The sequence below is a fragment of the Triticum aestivum genome, chromosome 6B, assembly GCF_018294505.1.
Source record: "Triticum aestivum cultivar Chinese Spring chromosome 6B, IWGSC CS RefSeq v2.1, whole genome shotgun sequence".
NCBI classification, from domain to species: domain Eukaryota; kingdom Viridiplantae; phylum Streptophyta; class Magnoliopsida; order Poales; family Poaceae; genus Triticum; species Triticum aestivum.
Genome location: NC_057810.1, coordinates 659,307,276 through 659,328,678, shown reverse-complemented (window position 1 = coordinate 659,328,678; position 21,403 = coordinate 659,307,276). Strand labels below are relative to the sequence as shown.

General features: G+C 47.5%; 1 protein-coding gene and 1 long non-coding RNA gene across 3 annotated transcripts; one reads left to right on the top strand and one right to left on the bottom strand.

The window, feature by feature from the left end:
- Positions 1–6,531: 6,531 nt before the first annotated feature.
- LOC123138725 (alpha-aminoadipic semialdehyde synthase) lies at positions 6,532–16,673 on the bottom strand. Of its 2 annotated transcripts, none has more exons than XM_044558632.1 (26): positions 16,321–16,673; positions 15,173–15,265; positions 14,815–15,081; positions 14,619–14,705; positions 14,416–14,545; positions 14,081–14,254; positions 13,915–13,994; positions 13,600–13,716; positions 13,121–13,196; positions 12,604–12,775; positions 12,298–12,394; positions 12,036–12,199; positions 11,603–11,657; positions 11,356–11,496; positions 9,912–10,193; positions 9,628–9,708; positions 9,309–9,374; positions 9,112–9,229; positions 8,834–8,963; positions 8,634–8,713; positions 8,215–8,373; positions 7,883–8,141; positions 7,552–7,660; positions 7,029–7,190; positions 6,856–6,925; positions 6,532–6,765 (listed from the first exon to the last, which is right to left on the bottom strand). In XM_044558632.1, exons 2-26 carry the CDS (start codon positions 15,191–15,193, stop codon positions 6,710–6,712), a joined length of 3,153 nt encoding a protein of 1,050 aa, XP_044414567.1. In that variant the 5' UTR covers positions 15,194–15,265; positions 16,321–16,673; the 3' UTR covers positions 6,532–6,709. The 2 variants fall into 2 exon arrangements, with proteins under 2 accessions (XP_044414567.1, XP_044414568.1); XM_044558633.1 differs by having other exon boundaries at positions 14,815–15,078; positions 16,321–16,671.
- LOC123138726 (uncharacterized) lies at positions 6,642–7,423 on the top strand. Its single transcript, XR_006469289.1, has 2 exons — positions 6,642–6,787; positions 6,981–7,423. It is a non-coding gene; the product is annotated as an uncharacterized lncRNA (long non-coding RNA).
- Positions 16,674–21,403: the final 4,730 nt, after the last annotated feature.

The following is a 21,403-nucleotide window of genomic DNA, read 5'->3' as shown; positions in this document are numbered from 1 at the left end:
CATCTCCCTCATGCCGGGCATGACCTTCGCGCAGTGCCGCTCGTTGCTCGCGCTCCAGGACATGAAGCGCAAAAATCGCCGCGCCCGCAACTCCGACACGGCCCTCTTCACCAACACCGCCGGCAACCCTGGCAACACCGGCAACCCGGGCAAGGCCTCTGGAAAAGGAAAGAAGAAGAAGAAGGCTGCCACTGGCGTCGCCAAGGAGATCATCCCGGCGCCCGCGACCCCGTTGGCTGCCACTCCCTCCTGGCCTTCACCACAGCACCCCTGGAACGGTGCCATCCAGATGTGGCCCTATGGCCAGGGGGGCCTGCTCGGCCGTGCGCCGCCCGCCTACGCTCCCGGCTACGCGCCCCGGCACACCCCGTTGCCGCATGCGTTCTATGCCCAGAACTCGTACGACATTGCCCCCTACGGTTACGGCTACACCCCTGGACAGTCTTCCTACGGACTCCCCGGTCCGGCTCCGTCATCACCGGCATCAACAACCGCTTCATGGGACCAGGCCGCGCTCATGCATCAGTTCCAGACCATGGGGCTGCAAGCACCCACCAGGGAGTGGGTGATGGACACCGGCGCCTCCTCCCACTTCGCGTCCGATCCCGGTATGCTCAACTCCGTGTCCCCCCCTCCTCCTCTCGGCGTGCTGTCGTTGTCGATAACGGTTCCACCCTTCCGATCACCGGTACCGGGCATGCACGTCTTCCTATTTCCACCACCTCTCGTCCTCTTTACCTTCGTAATGTCTTAGTAGTTCCTAACATAGTTAAAAATCTTTTATCTGTTCGTCAATTCACCATTGATAATCGTGTATCCGTCGAATTTGACCCACTCGGTTTTTCTATGAAGGATCTTCTAACCAGGACCGAGATTCTCAGATGCAATAGCTTCGGAGCTCTTTACTCCATCCATCCTTCCACTACCAGTCAGCCACACGCCTTCCTCGTCGCCGATGCAGCACTCTGGCACCGTCGGCTTGGGCACCCTGGGCGGCCCGTTATGGAGTCATTAGCTCGTTCTTCGATCATCCCTAGGGAAAAGAATAAAAGTAGTTTGTGTCATGCTTGTCAGTTAGGTCGTCATATTCGTCTTCCTTTTTCTTCTACCAGTCGTGTAACCACTACTCCTTTTCAGATAATTCACTGTGATTTGTGGACATCTCCTGTTGAGAGTATTTCTGGCTTTAAGTATTATCTCGTTTGTCTTGATGATTTTACTCAGTATGCATGGGTTTATCCTCTACGGTCTAAGTCAGAAGCTTTCTCGCACTTGTCGTCCCTTCATGCTTTAGCGCTCACCCAGTTTAGTGCACGCTTGCAGGCTATTCAGTGTGATAATGGTCGTGAGTTCGATAATTCTCTCCTCCATTCCTTTGCCCAGCACCATGGAATTGCACTCCGCTTTTCATGTCCATACACTTCGCAACAGAATGGTAAAGCCGAACGCATTATTCGTACTCTTAATGACATTACTCGTACACTCCTTATCCAAGCTAGTATGCCACCTCGCTTTTGGGTTGAAGCTCTTCACACCGCCGTTATGTTGCATAATCGGCTGCCTTCAAAGGCAATCTCAGATCGTATTCCCTTTCGTGCCTTACTTGGCGTAGATCCTGCATATGCTGGTCTTCGGGTTTTCGGATGTCTATGTTACCCCAACACCACAGTCGTCGCTCCGCACAAACTTGCGCCTCGCTCCGTGCCATGCGTGTTTCTAGGGTACCCATCACGGCATCATGGCTATCGTTGCCTTGATCGTTCCACCCAAAAGATCATCATCTCTCGTCATGTAGTGTTCGATGAGTCCACCTTTCACTTCGTCTCCTCTACATCTTCTTCAACTCCTACTCCTTCCTTGCACACTTATGATTTTTTGCAGGGAGCTGAGCAGCCGGTTTCGTCGATGCCATTCACCGTGCCAGGCACGTTGACCCCGGATGCGACTACACCGTCGCCGCCACGGTCGCTGTCGCTGCCGCCACGGTCCTCTCCACGGTCGCCGCCACCGACTTCGCCTTGGTCGCCGCCACCGACCTCGCCTCGGTCGCCTGGGTCCCGGGCCACTGCCGAGAGCCCTGCTGGGAGCTCCGATGGCGACCCTGCTGGGAGTCCTTCTCCTACTACAGCCGCGTCACCACCGGCAACGCCGTTGCCAGCTCCTGTCGCTGTGGATCCACCCCGGACCCGCCGGACACGGGCCCCTCCACCGCCTCCATCTCATGCCATGGCCACTCGTGCTAAACAGGGCATTGTGCAGCCTAAAAAGATATTTGATCTTCATGTTGAGGGTTTATCTCCCATACCGAAGACTTATCGTGGTGCTCCCAAGGATCCAAATTGGCATTCCGCTATGGTTGAGGAGTATGGTGCTCTTCTCTCCAACAACACTTGGGACCTCGTTGATCCACCTCGCAATGCTAACATTGTTACTGGTAAGTGGATCTACCGTCACAAGATGAAGTCTGATGGTTCTTTGGATCGCTACAAGGCTCGTTGGGTGCTCCGTGGATTCACTCAGCGCGAAGGTATCGATTTTGATGAAACTTTCAGCCCGGTCGTCAAGCCAGCCACTATTCGTACGGTGCTCTCTCTTGCTCTCTCCAGTGACTGGTCCATCCACCAACTTGATGTCAAGAATGCATTCCTCAATGGAACTCTCATCGAGACTGTTTATGCTCGTCAGCCTTCTGGGTTCACTGATCCTCGCTTCCCTGACAAGGTTTGTCGTCTCAACAAATCACTCTACGGTTTGAAACAGGCGCCTCGTGCATGGTTTCAGCGGTTTGCTTCGTTCATTGCATCGGCTGGTTTCATTGGCTCCAAGTCCGACAGGTCGCTGTTTGTTTATCGGCGTGGTGCTGACATGGCCTATCTCCTGCTCTATGTGGATGACATTATCCTGACTGCATCTTCCTCGACATTGTTGCACAGTTTGATTGCCACTCTTCGTACCGAATTCAGTATGACGGATATGGGCAATCTTCATTATTTTCTGGGCATCTCTGTCACACGCAGCAAGGACAGTCTGTTCCTCTCACAGGAGAAGTATGCATTGGATCTTCTTGACAGAGCTGGCATGTTGCAGTGCAAACCCATCTCTACTCCAGTTGATACTACCTCCAAACTTTCAGCCAAGTCCAGTGATCCCGTTGCAGATCCCACCGAGTATCGTAGTATTGCAGGCAGTCTTCAGTACCTCACGTTCACTCGGCCGGACATCTCTTATGCAGTGCAGCAGATTTGTCTTCATATGCATGATCCTCGGGCTAATCATTTGCTACTTGTGAAGCGTGTGCTTCGCTATATCCGCGGCACCACCGGCCATGGCCTCACTTTGTTTCGACGCAGCTCCAACAAATTGCTGGCCTACTCTGACGCTGATTGGGCAGGTTGCCCTGACACTCGCCGGTCTACCTCAGGTTATTGTGTCTTCCTTGGCAATAACCTGGTGTCGTGGTCTGCTAAGCGGCAGCACACGGTCTCTCGGTCTAGCGCCGAGGCCGAATACAGGGCAGCTGCAAATGTCGTGGCTGAAACATGTTGGTTACGGCAACTTCTTCAGGAGCTTCATCGACCAGTGACTGGTGCCACTGTGGTGTTTTGTGATAATGTGAGCTCCTTTTACATGACACAGAATCCCGTTCATCATCAGTGCACCAAGCATGTGGAGATCGATTTGCACTTTGTGCGCGACCGTGTCACCACAGGCGAGGTCCGGGTTCTTCACGTTCCGAGTTCTTCTCAATTTGCGGACATTTTCACCAAAGGATTGCCATCCCCTCTCTTCTTGGATTTTCGGGACAGTCTTAACATTCGTCGACGCCCGTTTACGACTAAGGGAGGGTGTTAGAATATATAACCGTATTATGTGTATAGATATACGGTTGTATATGTGTAGTCTTTGTATAGGTGTCCGTATATTGTACGATACGAACTCTGCCTTGTAACCTCTATATATTGATCAATACAAGGCACCACAACGTGTAGTTTTCCCCAATCTTACACTGACGATTAATTAATGTCATTAATGTGCTGGAATAAATGTCATAGCTGGATAATAATCATTACTTTGTAGTTCACATTGTATTCTAGATTACCCTGTTAATGTGGATACCTAGTAGTATACTCTTTAGGTAAGATGTAATCTGTTGCTTGGTTCTTTCCCTCGCGGATGAGGGTGCCCAAGATCAGGCGAGTCACTCCAACGCATTCGGGAGACCATAGCAAGCAGGACATACGTGTGTGCATATCCAATCATTTGATGTAGTTCAATGGTGGATCTCATGAGCGGCTCAAAATCGAACAAGATTGGCGGCGGTGGGGATGCAATTAATCAAACTTTTGCAGTGATTTGGTATGCCTCATAGTCGACCTAGCTAGGATGTTCCATGCTAGCCGCTAACACTACTCCTGCTTTGTGCACACCCCTCCACCGTCAATACAAGTTCACAATGGGCTTGACATGCGCCTCAAGAAACTCGAGTCATCCTAATATTGTCACCACCAACACTAGTGTCGTCGAGCACTTGGGTGGCACGGTGGACCCCAGGCAACATATATATATATAAGGTGATAGCTACCCTAGCGGTTCCAAGGAAGAGGAAGTGTACATGTAACTACAAGAACTCTCATCAACATCATCACCTACATAATACACACGGTATGGCACAACGATTCTATTGGTAAAATGAAAAATTCTGTCCTCTTTTCGAGCAAGTTATGGCTTATGGTCCATGGAAATTATTGGTTGATTAAAAATGTATTTTCTGAAGATAAAATAGGCAGGGTTGATAATGTTACTTGTGAATTTAGTAAATTTGTATCCTTTTGATGGAGCGATTGTCAAAAATATCATAACAACTGTCAATTTTGTGTTCCTTCTTATTGTGCATGTGAATAATTGGTAAATGAACCTCAACATTTTAACCTAGGAAGCAAACCTATTTTGAGCACTTCCACGACTCTGAAAATAGCATTTATGTATGGTGTAGGTTTGGAAAGATAAAGCAGCAATATTGCCGGAAATTCAATTTGGTTCCCGGGCCCAAAAATAATTTTTCAAATGTCAAGAAAATCAAGACAACAAATTTTTGTGATCTTAGTCACATCCAAATGCTACCTGCAAATTTTGAGGCAAAAAGGTTAAGCATTTTGCTCTGCGCAAAATAATAATAATAATTGAAGACCAAATGTCACCCCAATTTTGTTTTTTCACCGACAAAACACTATTGCTCCGTTTCGCATGAAGTATGTCAAGCATGCTTGCGACACTAACACCAACATCTACCAAAAAATCCGATTTTTTAATATATTTTTTAACTTATTGTTCATCCAGGAGCATATGCTCCCGGGAGGCAAAACACCCCTCTCAAATCATCATAAATTTCGAGAGGGGCGTTTTGGCTCCCGGGAGCATATGCTCTTGGATGAACAGTAAACTAATTTTTTTTTTGATTTTTTTAGATGTTCATGTTAGTGTCGCAAGCATGTTTGACAAATTTCATGTGAAACGGTGCAACGTTGTTTCATTGGTAAAAATAAATAAAATTGAGGTGACATTTGGTCTTCAAAATTATTATTTTTGCACGGGTCAAAATGCTTAACCTTTTTGTCTCAAAATTCATATCTAGCATTTGGGTGTGTCTAAGATCACATAAAAAATTTGTCTTGAATTTTTTGACATTTGAAAAGAAAAAAATTGGGTCCGGTAGCATGTGCTCCCGGGTATAGCTGGCCAAACGGGCCGGGCAATCAAGCCAGCCCACGAGCACGCCGGCAAGGTCTGCCATGGGCTAGGCACGGCACAGGCTAAACGGGCCATGCCCGGCACGCGGCACGCCTTGGGCCATGCCTGGGCCTAGAGGCTGGGCACGCAGGCCGTCACGACACGACCCGTTTAATTTTTTATTACAACCCAATATGCCTAAAATACAGCCCATTACGCTAGAAAATATGCGGCCCAGCTAAACGTGCCACGGGCCGGCACGTTTGATAACCAGGCCTTGCCTGGGCCGAGGCGTGACGCACGTGGGCCGGCACGGCACGGCCCGACTGCCAGGCATTAGCATGGGCTGGGCCGTGCCATGCCGTGCCGGGCCGGCCTGTTTGGCCAGTTCTGCTCACGGGAGCCAAATTAAATTTCCGTGATGATTTTATCTTCTGTATCAGACACAGGCACGCCTCCCGGAAAGAGCCGAGAAGGAAATTTTGGCGGCGGCGGAGGGAGATGCCAGCTGACCGTGGAGGCGGCGGCGTAGACCACGCGCCCATGGCATCGGCGGGCAACGTGGAAGCTCCCGGGGCGTGCGCGTCGGCTCCATAGGGCTTCCCCCGGCCCCTCCAAGTCCGGCATCCAGGTTACTACCCCCATTCCCCATTTCTTGGACGGAGGTTCCTCCGGCCGGTCGACGCCGACGAGTATGCCATCGCCCGGCGCCGCCAGAACGGCGTGCTCGCGGTCGCCGCCGCCGGAGAAGAAGACCTAGTCGGGGTCTCTCGTTGGCAATGTAGTACAATGAAGAGTGGGAAGTTCACCAACCGAATCAACCGGCGACAGATTCGGTATATACACAATAGATAGGCACATACATACATACAGTTCGCTCATTGGACTTACAACAGCGAGAATCATCATATTTTATTTACTCGCTGCCTCTGTTGCAGCAGCATATATACTCGGTGGATTCTCATCCCATCCTGACATCCTCTCAGGTCTCCACTCTCTCTATCACCTTGATGCCCGACGCTTCCAAGATCTCCAGCGCTTCACAGCCGCAAACACACATGTCAGAATCTCAGGATTAGTCATAACTCATAAGCATCACCAGAGTTGTTAATTTGCTTCTGCACTCACCAGGGATGTAGATCTCCGGTTGCAGAGGCCGGATCACCCCTTTCTTCTGAACCTTGTTCTGGAGCAAGAGCTGCAACAGAAGATGGGGATAAATCAACACATGTTTCTTTCTGGTGCAGGTGCAGGTGCAGGATGTCTCTGTGTGATGTGTTGTGATTGGAGTGCAGTAGTACCAGGGCTCCTATCGCTGCCGGTACCCCGACGGTGAGGGCCATGGCGGTGGTCGACCTGCCGTTCTCAGTCTTTCCGAACTCCATCAGCGTCGCTTGGTGCTTCTCGGTGGGTCGCCCATCGGGGTACTCCACCTCGACTTCATGGTGCAGCAGTACCATATCCTGAATTGTGGAAGCAAAGCAAACATTTAGTGCATCATGGTCCAAGTAAGCCTTTCTCTTCTAATTTGTTCTGCAAGCTTGATGAAAGTGGCTTATGATTGAGATGTGGCGTTGGAAAGCAAGTGAGATGTAGAAGTACAGGTTGGTGCATTGAAGTCTGGTGCAATTTGGTGCTGCCAGATTCTGGGTTGATTATGTCAAAAATGATGAATAAAACTATTAGTCTTGAGATCTTTGCCTCTTAACTAACATTCTGTGATTCTTTTCTCTGATAAGAAAACAGAGGTCACTGAGGCAGGAAAAAACAGAGTAGTGCTCCTCTTATATTAGCTTTATGCAATACATGAGATATAAGCCTCACCTGCTCATTGTGGCCATAGGCCATTCTCTGTTCCATTCGTTGGCAAATAACACTGAATGCACTTGAACAATCCTTAGGAATCTGTGTCTCCTCATGCAGCCCCAAGAACCTAGCAGACGTAAGAGCAATTATGTGATTTGTCAGTTCTAACACAGAATTTCAGAAGCATTGATGGTTGTTCCTAACACACTCTTAAATTATTTCTTGCAATAGTAGTCACTGCATATATATTAGGGGACATGATCAAAATGGTACTAAAACGGTTTGTACAAGAGATGGAATTTGAAAACTAATGGCATAACTCATAGAGCACAGAGGATCAGAAACTAACTTGATTGTTTTGAGTATCTTGACAGCTAGTTCCTTTTCTTTGCAATGCCCAAGCATCATGAGTCTTGAAACCAGTTCATCATCATGTCCTCCAGACTCTTCACCGTTTATCTTTGTGTTAGATGTGGAGATATTATTGACATTAAGGAGTTCATTGAGAAAATTCCTATATGTTGGACGATTAGTTTCTTGTAGCAGTGGATGATTTTCAGCATCAAAAAACCCAATTTTTGCCAGGATAGCCATGATCTCACTAAATCCTGCGCAAACGCAACAAAATATTACCCAGTGCAAAAGGAATGCCTCGGTGAAGAAAAATATATCAATACTTACCTTCGTAACGAAGAGTGGACCTATATACGGTAGATGCTTCTTTGGAGATCCCATACAGGTCTCCATACATCAAGGAATTTCGATTTGGTAAGTGTTCCAGAGCAAAAGCTGGAAGTTCCGGTAATCTGAGCCTCTTTGCTGACTCGTATAATTTACTACCTATTGAAGTGTTAAGTAAATGATGTCAACGAAGATATATACTAATAGGTAATAATTGAATCTGTATTCCCCAAAAAAACAGGACCCTTTTCCTCATATAAAAGGTAGTGACTGAATCTGTATTCACTATATCACTAGACAGTTTGCATGCAGGATATATCATTGTTTATCTGCTGCAATACCTTGTCACATTCCTTGACATGGAAAGGGATTGCCAACTGTTTATATGTACACATTGATGAGAGGCGAGACTAACTTACCGTCCACATTGATGATCTCTCCAAGAAATTTGTAGACAGCAGGATTTCTTCCAGCTCGGATGGCACCTGCTGGACTCCAACTAAGAACGAGGAAAATAACCATTAGTATTCCTGGTCAAAACTGTTTCATGCAATATTGTGCCACAAGCTCCAGACTTGGATACCTTGTCACACTGCTAGTCAGAGATTGTAGAATTTACCTGAACTTATAAGCAAGTGGATTGTTTGCGGCAGCTGGAGATGGAAGTCCACCACAGAAAGATGTAAACGCCTTTATCTTTCCATCCCGAGCATGTGCTTCATCAATCATTTTCATCGACAACATGTGATCTGTACGGAAATATATTTTTACAACATGCTCCGTCATGTAAAGTTGCTCCATGATGAAAAAACTTTTTCTTCATCACATAATACACAATGACCCTTTTTAGAGGTGTCTACATATATATATATGCTGGCCGTTATATTTAGCAAGTACCTATGCCAGGATCAAGGCCCATTTCACAGAGTATAGTTACACCTGCTCCTTGCGCAGCTTGCTCCAACTTTGACATGGAATCGTCAACATAGCTTGCTGTGACCAAGTGCTTCTTGAGCTATCATAGAGAAATGTAACTCAATCAGCTGAAGCAATTCCTCAATTTCCATATAGCACCAGCGGTGGTTTAAGCTTACCTCTATGCATACTCTTGCAATGGCAGCATGAAAACTAGCAGGCAGCAAGCTGACTACAACATCAACCTGTAAGAGGAACTCCAATCATTCATTAATCTGCAACAACTTATGCATTCTCTTGAAAAGAAAGAGTAGAAATCTCTATCCTGAACTGCAAACATTTAAGGTTTGTACATGAAAAGTTAACCTAGGAATGCCGACAGAGTTGGGTATATTTATTTGTGACAGAAGTCTGGCCTCTTATGCTCACTGTAAGACACTATGAAAAGTAGTAGGAGTATTTGTTCACTAGAGAAATAAAATGTCAGAGTTAAAATACCTGTGAAACAAGATTCGAAAGACTTTCAGTGTCTGAAACATCGAGCTGAGCTGCTGTTGCATTCTTTATTCCATCAACTGTCTGAATGCAGAGAAACAAAAACATGAGAAAAGTAACGGACTAATGGTTGAATTCTACAAATACATATTCAGTTTGGACAAAAATGACAGCATAGTGAATTTTCCAAAGCTTATTAATATCGACAAACATGATAAAATTGACACACAATTTTTTCCAACTGAAGTTTGCATAAGAGCTAAGGAGCACTGTACTGTGAGACTCACCTCTTCTGCATCTTTTTGATACAGAGATGCCACAACAACATGTACTTGGTCGATGTTTTGGTAAGATGTTAGAAACTCAGCAGCTGGCCGACAAACTCTTCCAGCTCCAAGGATTAAAACCTTTGGTCCTACTTTATCCATGCTGCCATCAATTCCGCATTCGCTGACTCTTCCTATCTTTAGAGATATCTCGGTGGCATTAGGATCTCCACGGTGCGCATTAGCTATAGAAGTCAAGGAATCGATGATCTTGTCTAATGTAGTCGTATCATCTGCTCCTACCTGTAGAATGAAATGCATCATACTTTTCAGTACAAAATCAAACAAAGGTTGTGTTTAAAGGCATGAATTGGTGAGGGATGCTAAAAGTTAAAATACATCTTTATCTTTTATAATCTAACATGCAATTGCATCGAGTACATTAACTATTAAGGTATGTTTATATGATGTATCAGACCTGTGAGGTCCTGATATACTTTTTTTCTGTGGAAAAGTTCCTAATGTTAGAAAAGAGAAATTTCAATATGTTGATATAACAGCTGCCATATACAAATGCCATATCACTGGGATCAAAACATAGTCCATCTGTCCATGCATACTAAGAAGGGAGCTAAAAATCAAAGGTATAATTCTGAAAAGAAATAAAAACGCTCCCAGAAACAGGGCCCTTCTGTTTCTTCCTTCCTTGAATCACCAGAGAAGCCATGGTAGCAAAATGTTTGCAAAACTAGCACGCCAAAGAGAATGCCCAAAAATTGTTGAAAGAAAGATGACAGTTCAAAAAGGAAACGAAAGAAAAGGAAGGGATCACAAACTGATTCATGGCAGTCCAGACCTCCAGTTAGTTGAAGTGGAAGCTTGGCAGACTGTGGTAGTGTGGTAGGCTCAGGAAGGGGAAGGGAAATTGAACATTTATAACCTACTCAATGATTGAGTGAAAAATATCTAAAGGGCTATGTTTGCCCAGACGTACTGGTCTCTTCTTCTGATTTTTGTTTTTTTATTAGGTGATGACCCGATAGGGATAGGCAAGGGTGGTCCAAGAGCTGTTAGATCCAACTTCTTTCCTTTGATGTTCTTGGACACCTTTCAATTATTTGTACTATTTACTTTATATTATGCTCAGTAATTGATCAAAAATGGACACCAAAAGTTACCATCCATCATTCCTTAAGCATAAGTTACCATCTGTCACTATCAGTTTAGCATGATCACCACTCTTTTCCTAGATGAAAAAGAGAATCAGAAGTCTAATTCTGTGACAACTGACGAGATGTCTTTTGCTAGGCCATCTTAGCCTCCTTGACTATAAGTCTTTTGATGTAGCTTGTAGAAAATAATTTCTCTAAAAAAAGCTAAATGTTAACTACCAAACTAGAGACAGAATGTTGTGTTTACTTCGTACTGAAAATAGTTCACATCGGTAAGAAGTTGTATTGCTTACTTCAAGCTCCGAATAGGACATATCGTCGATGCTTTGTCCAACATCACATTTAACTAAGTGAAAAGAACCCCCAGCTGTCTCAATGATGTCCAAAGCTTCATTTATAAGGAACTTATCAAAGAGGTGGCCACAGAGAGATACCTGTTTCATTGATCGACAAATTGTTAGGAGGCAACTCAGAAGTCAGTATAGAGCAGAGCATTTGCAAGTTCCAAAATATTTAGTTAAAAATATATATATATCTAACCAGGGTGGTGTACTTCTTATCAGGCAATAAATTCGCTGGAGTTGGTGGCAATTCTCTGCATAAGAGCAAAACAAAATGTTAACATTATGGGCAGTAAACATGCTCGGTGATGGTAAATATTTACAGTACCAGTCATCAGTCATGACCAGAAAACTGTGGTGCTGTAAACATAACAAATGCTAACAAACAGCAAAAATAAAATAAAAAACACAGTGTTCGAAAATATTCTGAAACATGATAGAAAGATAGACATATCACTTCAGACTGGAACTACATCCTGCCCACTCCAGTATGATTACCTATTTTGTTCCCTTTATAAAATATATCTGGGATCTCAAGGATTCAGGGAATGAACAGAAATACTGAAATACATATCCTCCAAAACTATCACACAGAATTCCAACGGCGATGATGAGAAATATTTGAAACTTACATCATAGTCTTTCTCATCCGAGGAATATACTCATACAGAGGAGTGAGTTTGCCAGCATATGCGATGCAAGCTCTTCTCAAGTGGGAAGGAAGCTCCAGCAGTCCCTTAGCTGAGGCCAAGCTGGTAACAAATCTAGATAATATGTCTCCAAAATGCTGGGAGGCCTGCAGAGTTTGAGTTCAAGAGAATAAGAGTCATCTCATAGCAACAAACTGGAACTGCAACAAAAATAGTTTATTTTGTCTTATCATAAATTTCTCACCTCTCTGGAAAACTCTGTAGGCAGAATGTCAACAGCTAAGCAGATCACGCCATCGCCTTCCATATCATCATGGTATAAATTAGTCGAAGTATCATACCTAGATTTGCACATCCAAGGCAATTTGTCAAAAGGTCACTGGTTAAGCAAAAACCGCCAATTATGAAGAAGCAGAACCAAGTATCTGTGTGGTACTACTCCAGAGTACTTACCAGAGACGGTTCTATTTATTTATAATTAATAGGCAATGTGCAGAAGATTACAAGCAATTTAAATTTATGCATCCGTAGTGAATATCCAAATTCTTACCGGAAGAAAGGCCTCTCTATTGATGTACTTTTGTTCACAAATTCTATGGAACCTCCAATGTCACAAGTTATATCAGAAATGCCAACCAAAGGGCACCCATTCTTCATCAGCTGTTGTAACTGATCAATGCTCAATAGTCGTGGAAACCTCCTCTCCCAGTACATACAGTTAACTGTAGAAATGCACCGATACAAATTAGAATGTAATGGCTAAACGACTAGTATTGCTACTGCGACACATAGCAGATCTTTTATGAAATCTCCATGATTTAGAAGTGTAAACTATACACCCTGCAACCGGCACCTCATTACATTAGCAGCTCTATCAATGCCAGCATCAGTTTAGAACCAGCACTGTTCTGTGCTATGCAGTTCAATGCTTAGTATGTTTATATAACTAAATAACATAGATGATGAAAATCCTATGGTCTAGACTTGTTTTAGAGATTGTGCCAAAAATACAGAAACGTAACAGAACTGAACAATATAAAATGGAAGCAATGAGTTGTGGACCATACCAATGGCAGATGCATATGGAGCAATTCTTTCATGAAAAACAGGGCGGTAGTATTCCGGATGAGCATAATAGTCAGCCTACAGACAATGTCAATGAAAGATTTCTTACAGTCAGGCTATTGGAAAGCGAAGAAATACTAATAAAACAGAAGAGATGGAAACTTTTATTTGGCTAACACCATAGTTCAAAATTTACTAAGAGAAGCGAAAAAGATCAGTAGTGGATTGGTTAACAGGATTAGGAACGTGAGAGCATGATCAATGTACTGTAAACAGGCAAAACATTTGAACAGCTCTTTGCAGCAAAATAGTTGAACGATGGAAATTGTATTATGAGAAAAGGGTATCGTGTTATGACAGGATAAGATATTTTATTTCAGTTAAGAGTAATGATCTATGCTAATATTATTATACCTTAGCATTTCCTGTTAGAAACTAAAAAACCAACAATTATTTGATAAACTTAAGAAATGTGCATTACTTTGTCAAAACATCTGTTGGGATCTTTGGGTGCGACCATGTCTTTAGATGTGACAACACATCCATATAGTTGAAATGCTCTCCTGGTTGATTGATGATGTGGAGGCAGACTCTTTCCCTGTATAATTTCAGAAATAGAGCAAACTGAGATATATAAGAAGCTATACTTGCAAAAATAATAATCAAATACCGACCCATAACCACTCAATCAGTAACCAAATTTGCTAGCATAGATAACGCATCCGCGCAGGTGGCAGAGATTTCGTTCATTTCAATGGGGACAAAACGAAAACTTCTGGCAGAAAAGGAGTAATACCGCAGAGAGCTCGGGAAGTTTCTCAGCATCAACGAAGGTATGTGGCAATAGCTTGAATATCTCTTGTGCACCCTGCGAAACTGTGACATATGAAGTTAAGTGTGAGTAAGTGTGCTGCAACCAGTAACCTGAATGTGAAGGCAATGAAAGTAAACACTGGAATTACCATTTCCTGATCCGGTGAATGCAAATACAATTGGACAAATTCCAGATGGAAGTCCATATGTTGCTATCTCTTCGCCAATGGCGATGACTGCAGCCTTCGCTGCAGCGAGCGAAGGATACATATGGGATTGCCCCAGAGACAGAAACGGAGTCGAGTATCCAAGGCTCAGATATCCTGAAATTGCAAGGGAGATACTTTAGCAGAATGCATAACTAACAGTTGCTTATGACAGAGCAAGTCGCCCTTCATGATAAGTTGAGATAGAAAATCGGAGCATCGCAGGCATAGCAATATCAGGTCAGGGCATGAATTGAGAAATAAAACAGTGTTCTTACTCTGCCCGAGACCGTGTAAGAAGTCTATCAGTCCAGCTCTGCCAGCAAATTTCCCAAATGCCAGCATTCTTTTCCCATCATCGTCGACAATTAGCTCATAATCAAACAAGGACACTCTTTCTTCCATGATCTGGAAAATAGGAACCAGCAATTTAGCGCACCATTTCCCCCTCAGAAATGTGTATGCGCAATATGATAACTACCTTGTCTAACAGTGGCATATTTTCTTTCTGGGCCTTGTGGGTGTGCGAGAAGAACGCATATGCTCTATCAGGAAGAATCATCTCCAGCTGCACAAGGAAACACCTCTCAAAAGGTTTTCACAGCCGTGATACCGTCGCAAACTGTAAATCAAAGTCGTGGGGTATCTAACGTAATTGGTTGCGGTTGCAATGTTACCTTTGGTTGCTTGATGCCTACGATGAGGCCACACTCTGACAGATCCTCTGAAATCTCGCACCCAGCATCCTCGTACTGAGCATCATGGTGGATCCTCTTGGTGCTCGGCTGCACGATGATCCGGTTCACGCCGGATTCATGCTTGCCTCCCCCGAGCATGAGGCGAGCACAGTGGGAAGGAGTTAACGGCGCCCTCCTCTCCCACATGTTGACAGTCTCGGCGAGAATGCCGATAACTCCATTTCCCAGCAAGGTGTCATTTCTCTGCTAGTGAGAATGAACGAACATGCCATTATTGTCAGAAATTATCACAAACTGGACAATTCAATAATAACACCAAAGGGATAGAGCGACGCACTTCAGTTGTCTCGGACCCCATAGAGGATGAGCGCAATTAAGGCGCGACGATCATGAACCTGTCACCGGCCACTCCTGGAAATGAACAGAGCACCTGACATTCAGGTTACCACAATTCAGATTACAGTTAGATTTCCTGTCATACGAATATAATTCTCAACAAATACCACATTGCGGATTAGTGGTGGTTAATCAAGAGTATGTGTTATTTGTATGTTGTTCATTTGTCAAACATGTGTAAAAGTAGTCATGTTCACATGAAAATAAAATACTTCTGTTTATTCCAAGGGAAGGTACATGCCAAGTAGAGTAATAAGCCACTAGCCACTTGAAAGGTGCTTTTCCATTTATAAAAATAAAAGTAAAATACTAATTGTCCAACACTGTTTTTTGTTTGTTATAGGTAATTGTAAGACTTTTTTTGGTTTTGCATAGGGCACAAAGACGTCTTATATTTTGTTACAGAGGTAGTATTAGACAACTAGTGATTCTAGATGTACAAGAGATTGACCGTATGGTAAAATATATAACTATCCAGCCCAAATTTACTCCTTGTGAAGCAGAGCATCGCACGGCCGTGTGATATGTCCAATCAAACAATCGAAGGTCCAAAGCAGAATCACAGATCACAAACCCAAAAAAGTGCCAGTCTTTTTTGGCAACATTATTGAATTGCTTGGTCAGACGGCAGCCTGTCCAGCGCTTTCAAGCGGTCCATCCACCGGGCTACGGCACCGCGGCGACACGCACGCAGACAGTGCCAGCCACGCGGCCGCGTGCGTTGTTCCGCCGTCCGTCCGTCCGTCTGCCTTTCTTGCGTGTTTCTCCTAACCGTCTAATAACCCGGCGTGTGCCTCGTGAGCAGGGAGGCAGGCTCCGGCGGTGCCACGCGCCCGGCGCCTCACCGCCCGCACCGCGAGCAAATGCGCATGGAGCTTCGCCGGCCACCGTTGCCTGCCCCGGGTGCTGACCGGCGCCGGCGCGGTTGCGCTGGCAGCAAAGGCCGACCTGATCGGAAGCCTGCCCCGCGGCCGGAGCCGGAAACCTCCACGCCCGTGCCCGTCCCGGAACCCACGGAAACTGAAGCCCAAGCCACGATCCCCCAAAAATTTACCCAAGGGAAAGAAAACTTTGCTGGGTTGGTCGTACCTGGGAATCAAGGATGGCGGCGGGACGAAGGCGTGGAGAGCTTGACACGGCGAGGCGAGGACGGGAGGAATCAATGGCGCCCGCGCACGTGAGGTTCCTGGGAATGGGGAATGGGGACTGGGGAGGAGACGCTGCAGCTGGGCGAGGAGTATATATACGGACCGAGAGGCGAGAGCTAGGCGACGGAAGAACAGCACAATTTGGGCACGAGTATAGTAGGAGATTTTGAGTGTGGAAATGGGGTTTTATCGCGACGATTGATGGACGGCGACGGCGATGGCGACGAGGAACTGAAGGTAGGCAATGCTGGGCGTGCTGCCTCGTGTGTTCCTTCAGGAGATTTTAACACGGAGAAGAGATGACACGCAAAGCTCTTGCCAAGAGATTGGCCTCACACGTGAGACTCGAGAGATACGATAGCCTCTACGATGGTGCCTATAATCTACTCTTATACTCCCTCTGTTCGACAAAACTTATCAAGGAATGGATGTATCTAGATGTATTTTAGTGCTAGATACATCCATTTATATCCAATTGTACAATAGTATTTTCGGAGTACTCCCTCCGTTCGGAATTACTTGTCGCAAAGATGGATGTATCTATGACTAAAATACATCTAAATACATTTATTTTTTAGACGAGTAATTCTGGACGGAGGGAGTATTTTTTTAAGGAGGGCACTCAGGTAAGATGGATCGATAAGCACGCGTCGTCGTCGTTCTTAAAGTAGCTGATCAGTGGAGTGAATTCACAGGCTTCCGACGTGGGCTCCGGCCGGCGAGTCAACCTCAACCTCACATGCATGTTGCCTTGTACTTGTGCCTATCCGGCTAGCTTTCCGTGGACTGTTGCGCATCACATGGGTTCGGAGAAGACAAAGCGGATACACGAGGACGTTGGAGTTTCTCACGCTAGGTTTTCGTGCCCCAGTTCACTTCTGGATCGATCGGCGGATCAGAGGGGCGCCTCACCATGTCGCGAGCATGGCATGGCCCATGACAAGTATTTTTGGACGGAGGAAGTACGTACCAGGCACGTGGCACGGTAGGAGACAAATATTACAGCCAGACGTGGCACGGTAGCATGCATGCTTTATTCAAATAATATTCCGATTTATTCCTGCGTGTTTTTAGTATTTCGCCCAGGGAATCTTACTACTAATAGGCATAAAAAGACCCTGACTGACTGACTTGGGCTCGTCGTCGCTGGCCGTCATTCTTAAAGGCGGCGAGTGGGGTGAGCTCGCGGCCTTCCGACGTGGGGCTCCGGCGAGTCAACTTCCGGTAGATAGATACAGCTTCCTATCTATCCGGCCCAGCAGAGCTTTTCTTGGACCGTTGCGCATCACATGGTTCGGACAAGACGATCGAACCCGACGAGGACGGGCGATAGAGTTTCTCACGCCTCGTTTTCGTGCCCCAGCTGAGTTCAGTGGATCGGGTCGGATCAGACGGACACATCGCACAGTCACGCTCGCACGCACGTGCGAAGCCGGGCTTCAGAGCGGAAGCGTAGACGGACGTGGCGAGGTCGCAGCTAGCGGACAATCGGAACGGACGGCCGCGTATGTGGCGCCCTGCCGGCACCGCAACGCGAACGTGTCTGGCCGCCAAATATGGCACGAAAACCCGGCGAGATATTGACAACGGCTTATCTGTCTAGTGTCTACTATTGATCGGCACGGCAAGCGAGAGCCGTGCCTGGCCGCGCAAGATCGATCGATCGGTGGCTGCTTGCTTTCTCGCATGAACGACTGCATTTTTTGTTAGGAAAGGAAGGCGACTTTTGCAGTTTGATTGAGAGTGCATGCAGCGTCAGCACCGTGCGAGCCAGCTCTCGTGACAACAACTTACGGCCGGCCGGCCGGAGAGAAAGGGAAACCAAATGGCCCACCAAAGCCGATCACAACTTAACACAAAAAAGAAAAAGGGCAAAGAGGACTTCGCCGGTTTGGCCGGCCCAGAGAGCTCGTGGTGCAGTACGTACTTGGGAGTTGGGATGGCGGCAGAATGGAGGGCGCGGCGAGGCAGGAATGGCGCGGGGTTGCGTGCAGTTCCGGGGAGCGGGGAGGCGGCGGGTGGCCGGGATATACCGGTAGGCGGAGAGAGGAGGGCCAGAGGTGGCCGGCGGGAGAGCGGCACGACTACGACAAGAATGGCCGGAGATTTTGGGTCTAATACGCACGTGGACGGGGGGTTGCAGAGTATGTGCGGTGCGGTGCGGCACAACCGACAGTGAGGGCCTTTTGTTTTCAAACGGTTGTTGTTGTTTTTCTTAGGCCCGGCACACTTTTGCAACCAACAGTGGCTTTTTTTTAGAGTAAATAACTTTATTATTATTATTATTTTAAGAAATCTTTTTTCTTTGATGAGGAATTTGAATTGACTTTTTTCTTGCTGAAATGCAATGGGGTTTGCATTCATCTCAAATAGTTCAACCCGTTACAACCGTGCCCACTCAACTCTACACTCTACCTTTATCGGCTTTAAACCCTTGCCGTCAGCCACCAAACGTATCAGATCATGTTTGATATTGCTGATTTTGTATTTGTCATGGTGTGTTCCATTCGGGGAATAATTTCACATTCGCTTTCAGTGAATCACCGGCTGCTCCAACACACTCTCTGAGCTTTATTAGGCCATGTATACAATGCGGGTGCTTAAGCAGGTGCTTCGACAACAAAAAAGGTTCTTCTAGGATGTCGGCGTTCTGGGAACGGGGGTCCCCAGACTTGCCTGCCTGCGGCCTGCGGCGTGGCTCAAGCAGTGGTCCGGTACGGTCCATCTTCGTCAGCTCAAGCTCAAGACCCTCGCGAGGGGCCATGCCTCGCGGCTCGTGAGGTGCCCGTGACGCAAGCCATGACGACTTTGGCCAGACAGGCGCCAGGCGGGCGCAGTGTCCTTGTTTTCTCTTTGGTGCAAAGGGAGCAAGCACAGGCCAAGGCATCAGGCAAAGGCTACCGTCTCGGTGCAACAAGACCAAGACCAGCAGAGCGACAGGATGGAGGTCACCATGGAGCCCAAGCCGGCGTCATCGACAGAGTCTTTGGCAGTCGAAGACCAACTTTAGTCAGGATAAGTGTAGTAGATGTTCCCCTTCAAAATGGCCAATTGTTGGCGTCCTTCCCGCTTAATATTTGGAAAGAGGACCAAGGCCTCTCTGTATATATAGGGCTAGCCACCACAGTATAGAGGCATCTCGAATCGACCCTCCAAAAGGGACAACACCACCACAAGAACATCCCTCGCGAGGCTGTTCTTCCCTTGTATTGTTCATCATCAGCCCCTGAGGCAATCCACCACACCACACACTGGAGTAGGGTATTACACCACAATAGTGGCCTGAACCAGTATAAACCTCGTGTCCCTTGTGTGTTCATCTTTCTAGCCTAGATTCTTTGCGAGGCTTCGGGACGTGAGTTGGTAGAGGAAATATCTTCGCGCGCACCCCAGAGTTTGAACCTCAAGGGTCTGCCGGAACCCGAAATCCGATATTTGGCGCACCAGATAGGGGTGCGCCGGAGCTCTCCCCGTCGACGGCCCGTTCTCCATCAACCTTGCGCTTCGCCCTCATGGCAGGCAACGCGTCGCCCGCTCCGGCCACAAGAGCCGGCGCTGGGCCCTGGGGGCTCCGAGCTCTAACCCCCACCTTGCGACAGGTGCGATGGCCGAACAAGTTCAAACCAGAGATGCCGCCGCGCTACGACGGTGCGGCAGATCCGCTAGCTTTCCTGCTAGCATATGAAGAGGCCATCCTCAAGGCCGGGGGCGATGACCGGGTCTGGCCAACTGGCTGCCCATGGCGCTCACCGACGTCCCGCGCATGTGGTTGCTCCACCTGCCAGTGTCTTCAGTGGACTCCTGGGAGGAGCTGCGCGGCCTCTTCCTCGCCCATCACGCAGCGCCGGTGCTCCCGATCGTCGTGGCACTCCTTGGTGGCTCGCAAGCCCCACCCACGAGTCGCCACATCAAGCCGTTCGTCCGCCAGGTCGGCGCTGCCCTAACTCGTCGCCCAACTCCTCCGGGTTGGGCATTACCCAAGGCCAACTTGACCTTCAGCTTGGATGATCACCCCGCCAACACTGCCTGCTCGGGCGCACTCTCGATGTTGTGTACTCCTACCATCTGCCAGGTGGCCGTCACCAGGACCCTCGTCGACGGCGGGGCCGGTCTCAATGTGCTCTGGATCGAGGCCTTCAGCCTCCTTCACGTGCCGCTGGAGCGACTCCGGCCCAGCCAGCCCTTCTCGGGCATCGGGGGAAGCCCCACCGGCTCTCTGGGGCAGATCCGCCTCCCGGTGACATTCGGGATCCAAGCCAACTTCCGCACGGAGCTGGTCGACTTTGACGTCGCCCACATCGGCCTCCCGTACAACGCCATCCTCGGCTACCCGGCTTTGGCCCAGTTCATGGAAGCAACCCACCCGGCTTACAACCTGATGAAAATGCCCGGGAGCAGTGGTGTCCTCACCATAGCCAGAGATGCAAAAGATGCCCTGCAGGCGCTCAAGCTCGCTTTCAAGGCAGCCGCAGCAGCACAACCCGCTAGTGCTGATCCCCTCAAGGCTAAGGGGGCTGCGCCCACCAAGAAGAAGCAATTGTTCACCCAAGACAAAGCAGAGACCAAGCAAGTACCAGTCGACGAGGATGGGTCCTCCGGCGCCACCTTCACCATAGGCGCCAATCTAGATCCCGAGCAAGAGGAGGCCCTGGTGAAGTTCCTGCGCGCGAACAAGGAGGTGTTCGTGAGGGAACCCAAACAACTGGCAGGGGTCCCCAGGCAGGTGATCGAGCATCACCTGAACGTCTGTCCCAACGTACGCCCAGTGAAGCAGAAGGCAAGGAGGCAGTCCACCGAGAAGCAAGCTTTCATCATCCAAAAAACCTGCAAGTTGGAGGCCGCGGGAGTCATTAGCGAGGTTCGCTATCCGGAGTGGCTGGCGAACCCTGTCGTTGTGCCGAAGAAGGGGGGGAAGGAGCGCATGTGCGTCGATTTTACCAACCTCAACAAGGCCTACCCACAGGATCCGTTCCCGCTCCCCCGCATCGACCAGATCGTCGACTCTACTGCTGAGTGCGACCTAC

What these genes read in the sequence shown, in the direction of transcription:
- LOC123138725 (XM_044558632.1), bottom strand. Translation starts at nt 15,193, where the DNA reads ATGGGGTCCGAGACAACTGAA. An exon ending in AACTTCCCGAGCTCTCTGCG is followed by an intron (nt 13,717 to 13,914) that starts GTATTACTCCTT and finishes GAAATTATACAG; the next exon opens with GGAAAGAGTCTGCCTCCACA. An exon ending in ACCGGAGATCTACATCCCTG is followed by an intron (nt 6,766 to 6,855) that starts GTGAGTGCAGAA and finishes GCGGCTGTGAAG; the next exon opens with CGCTGGAGATCTTGGAAGCG.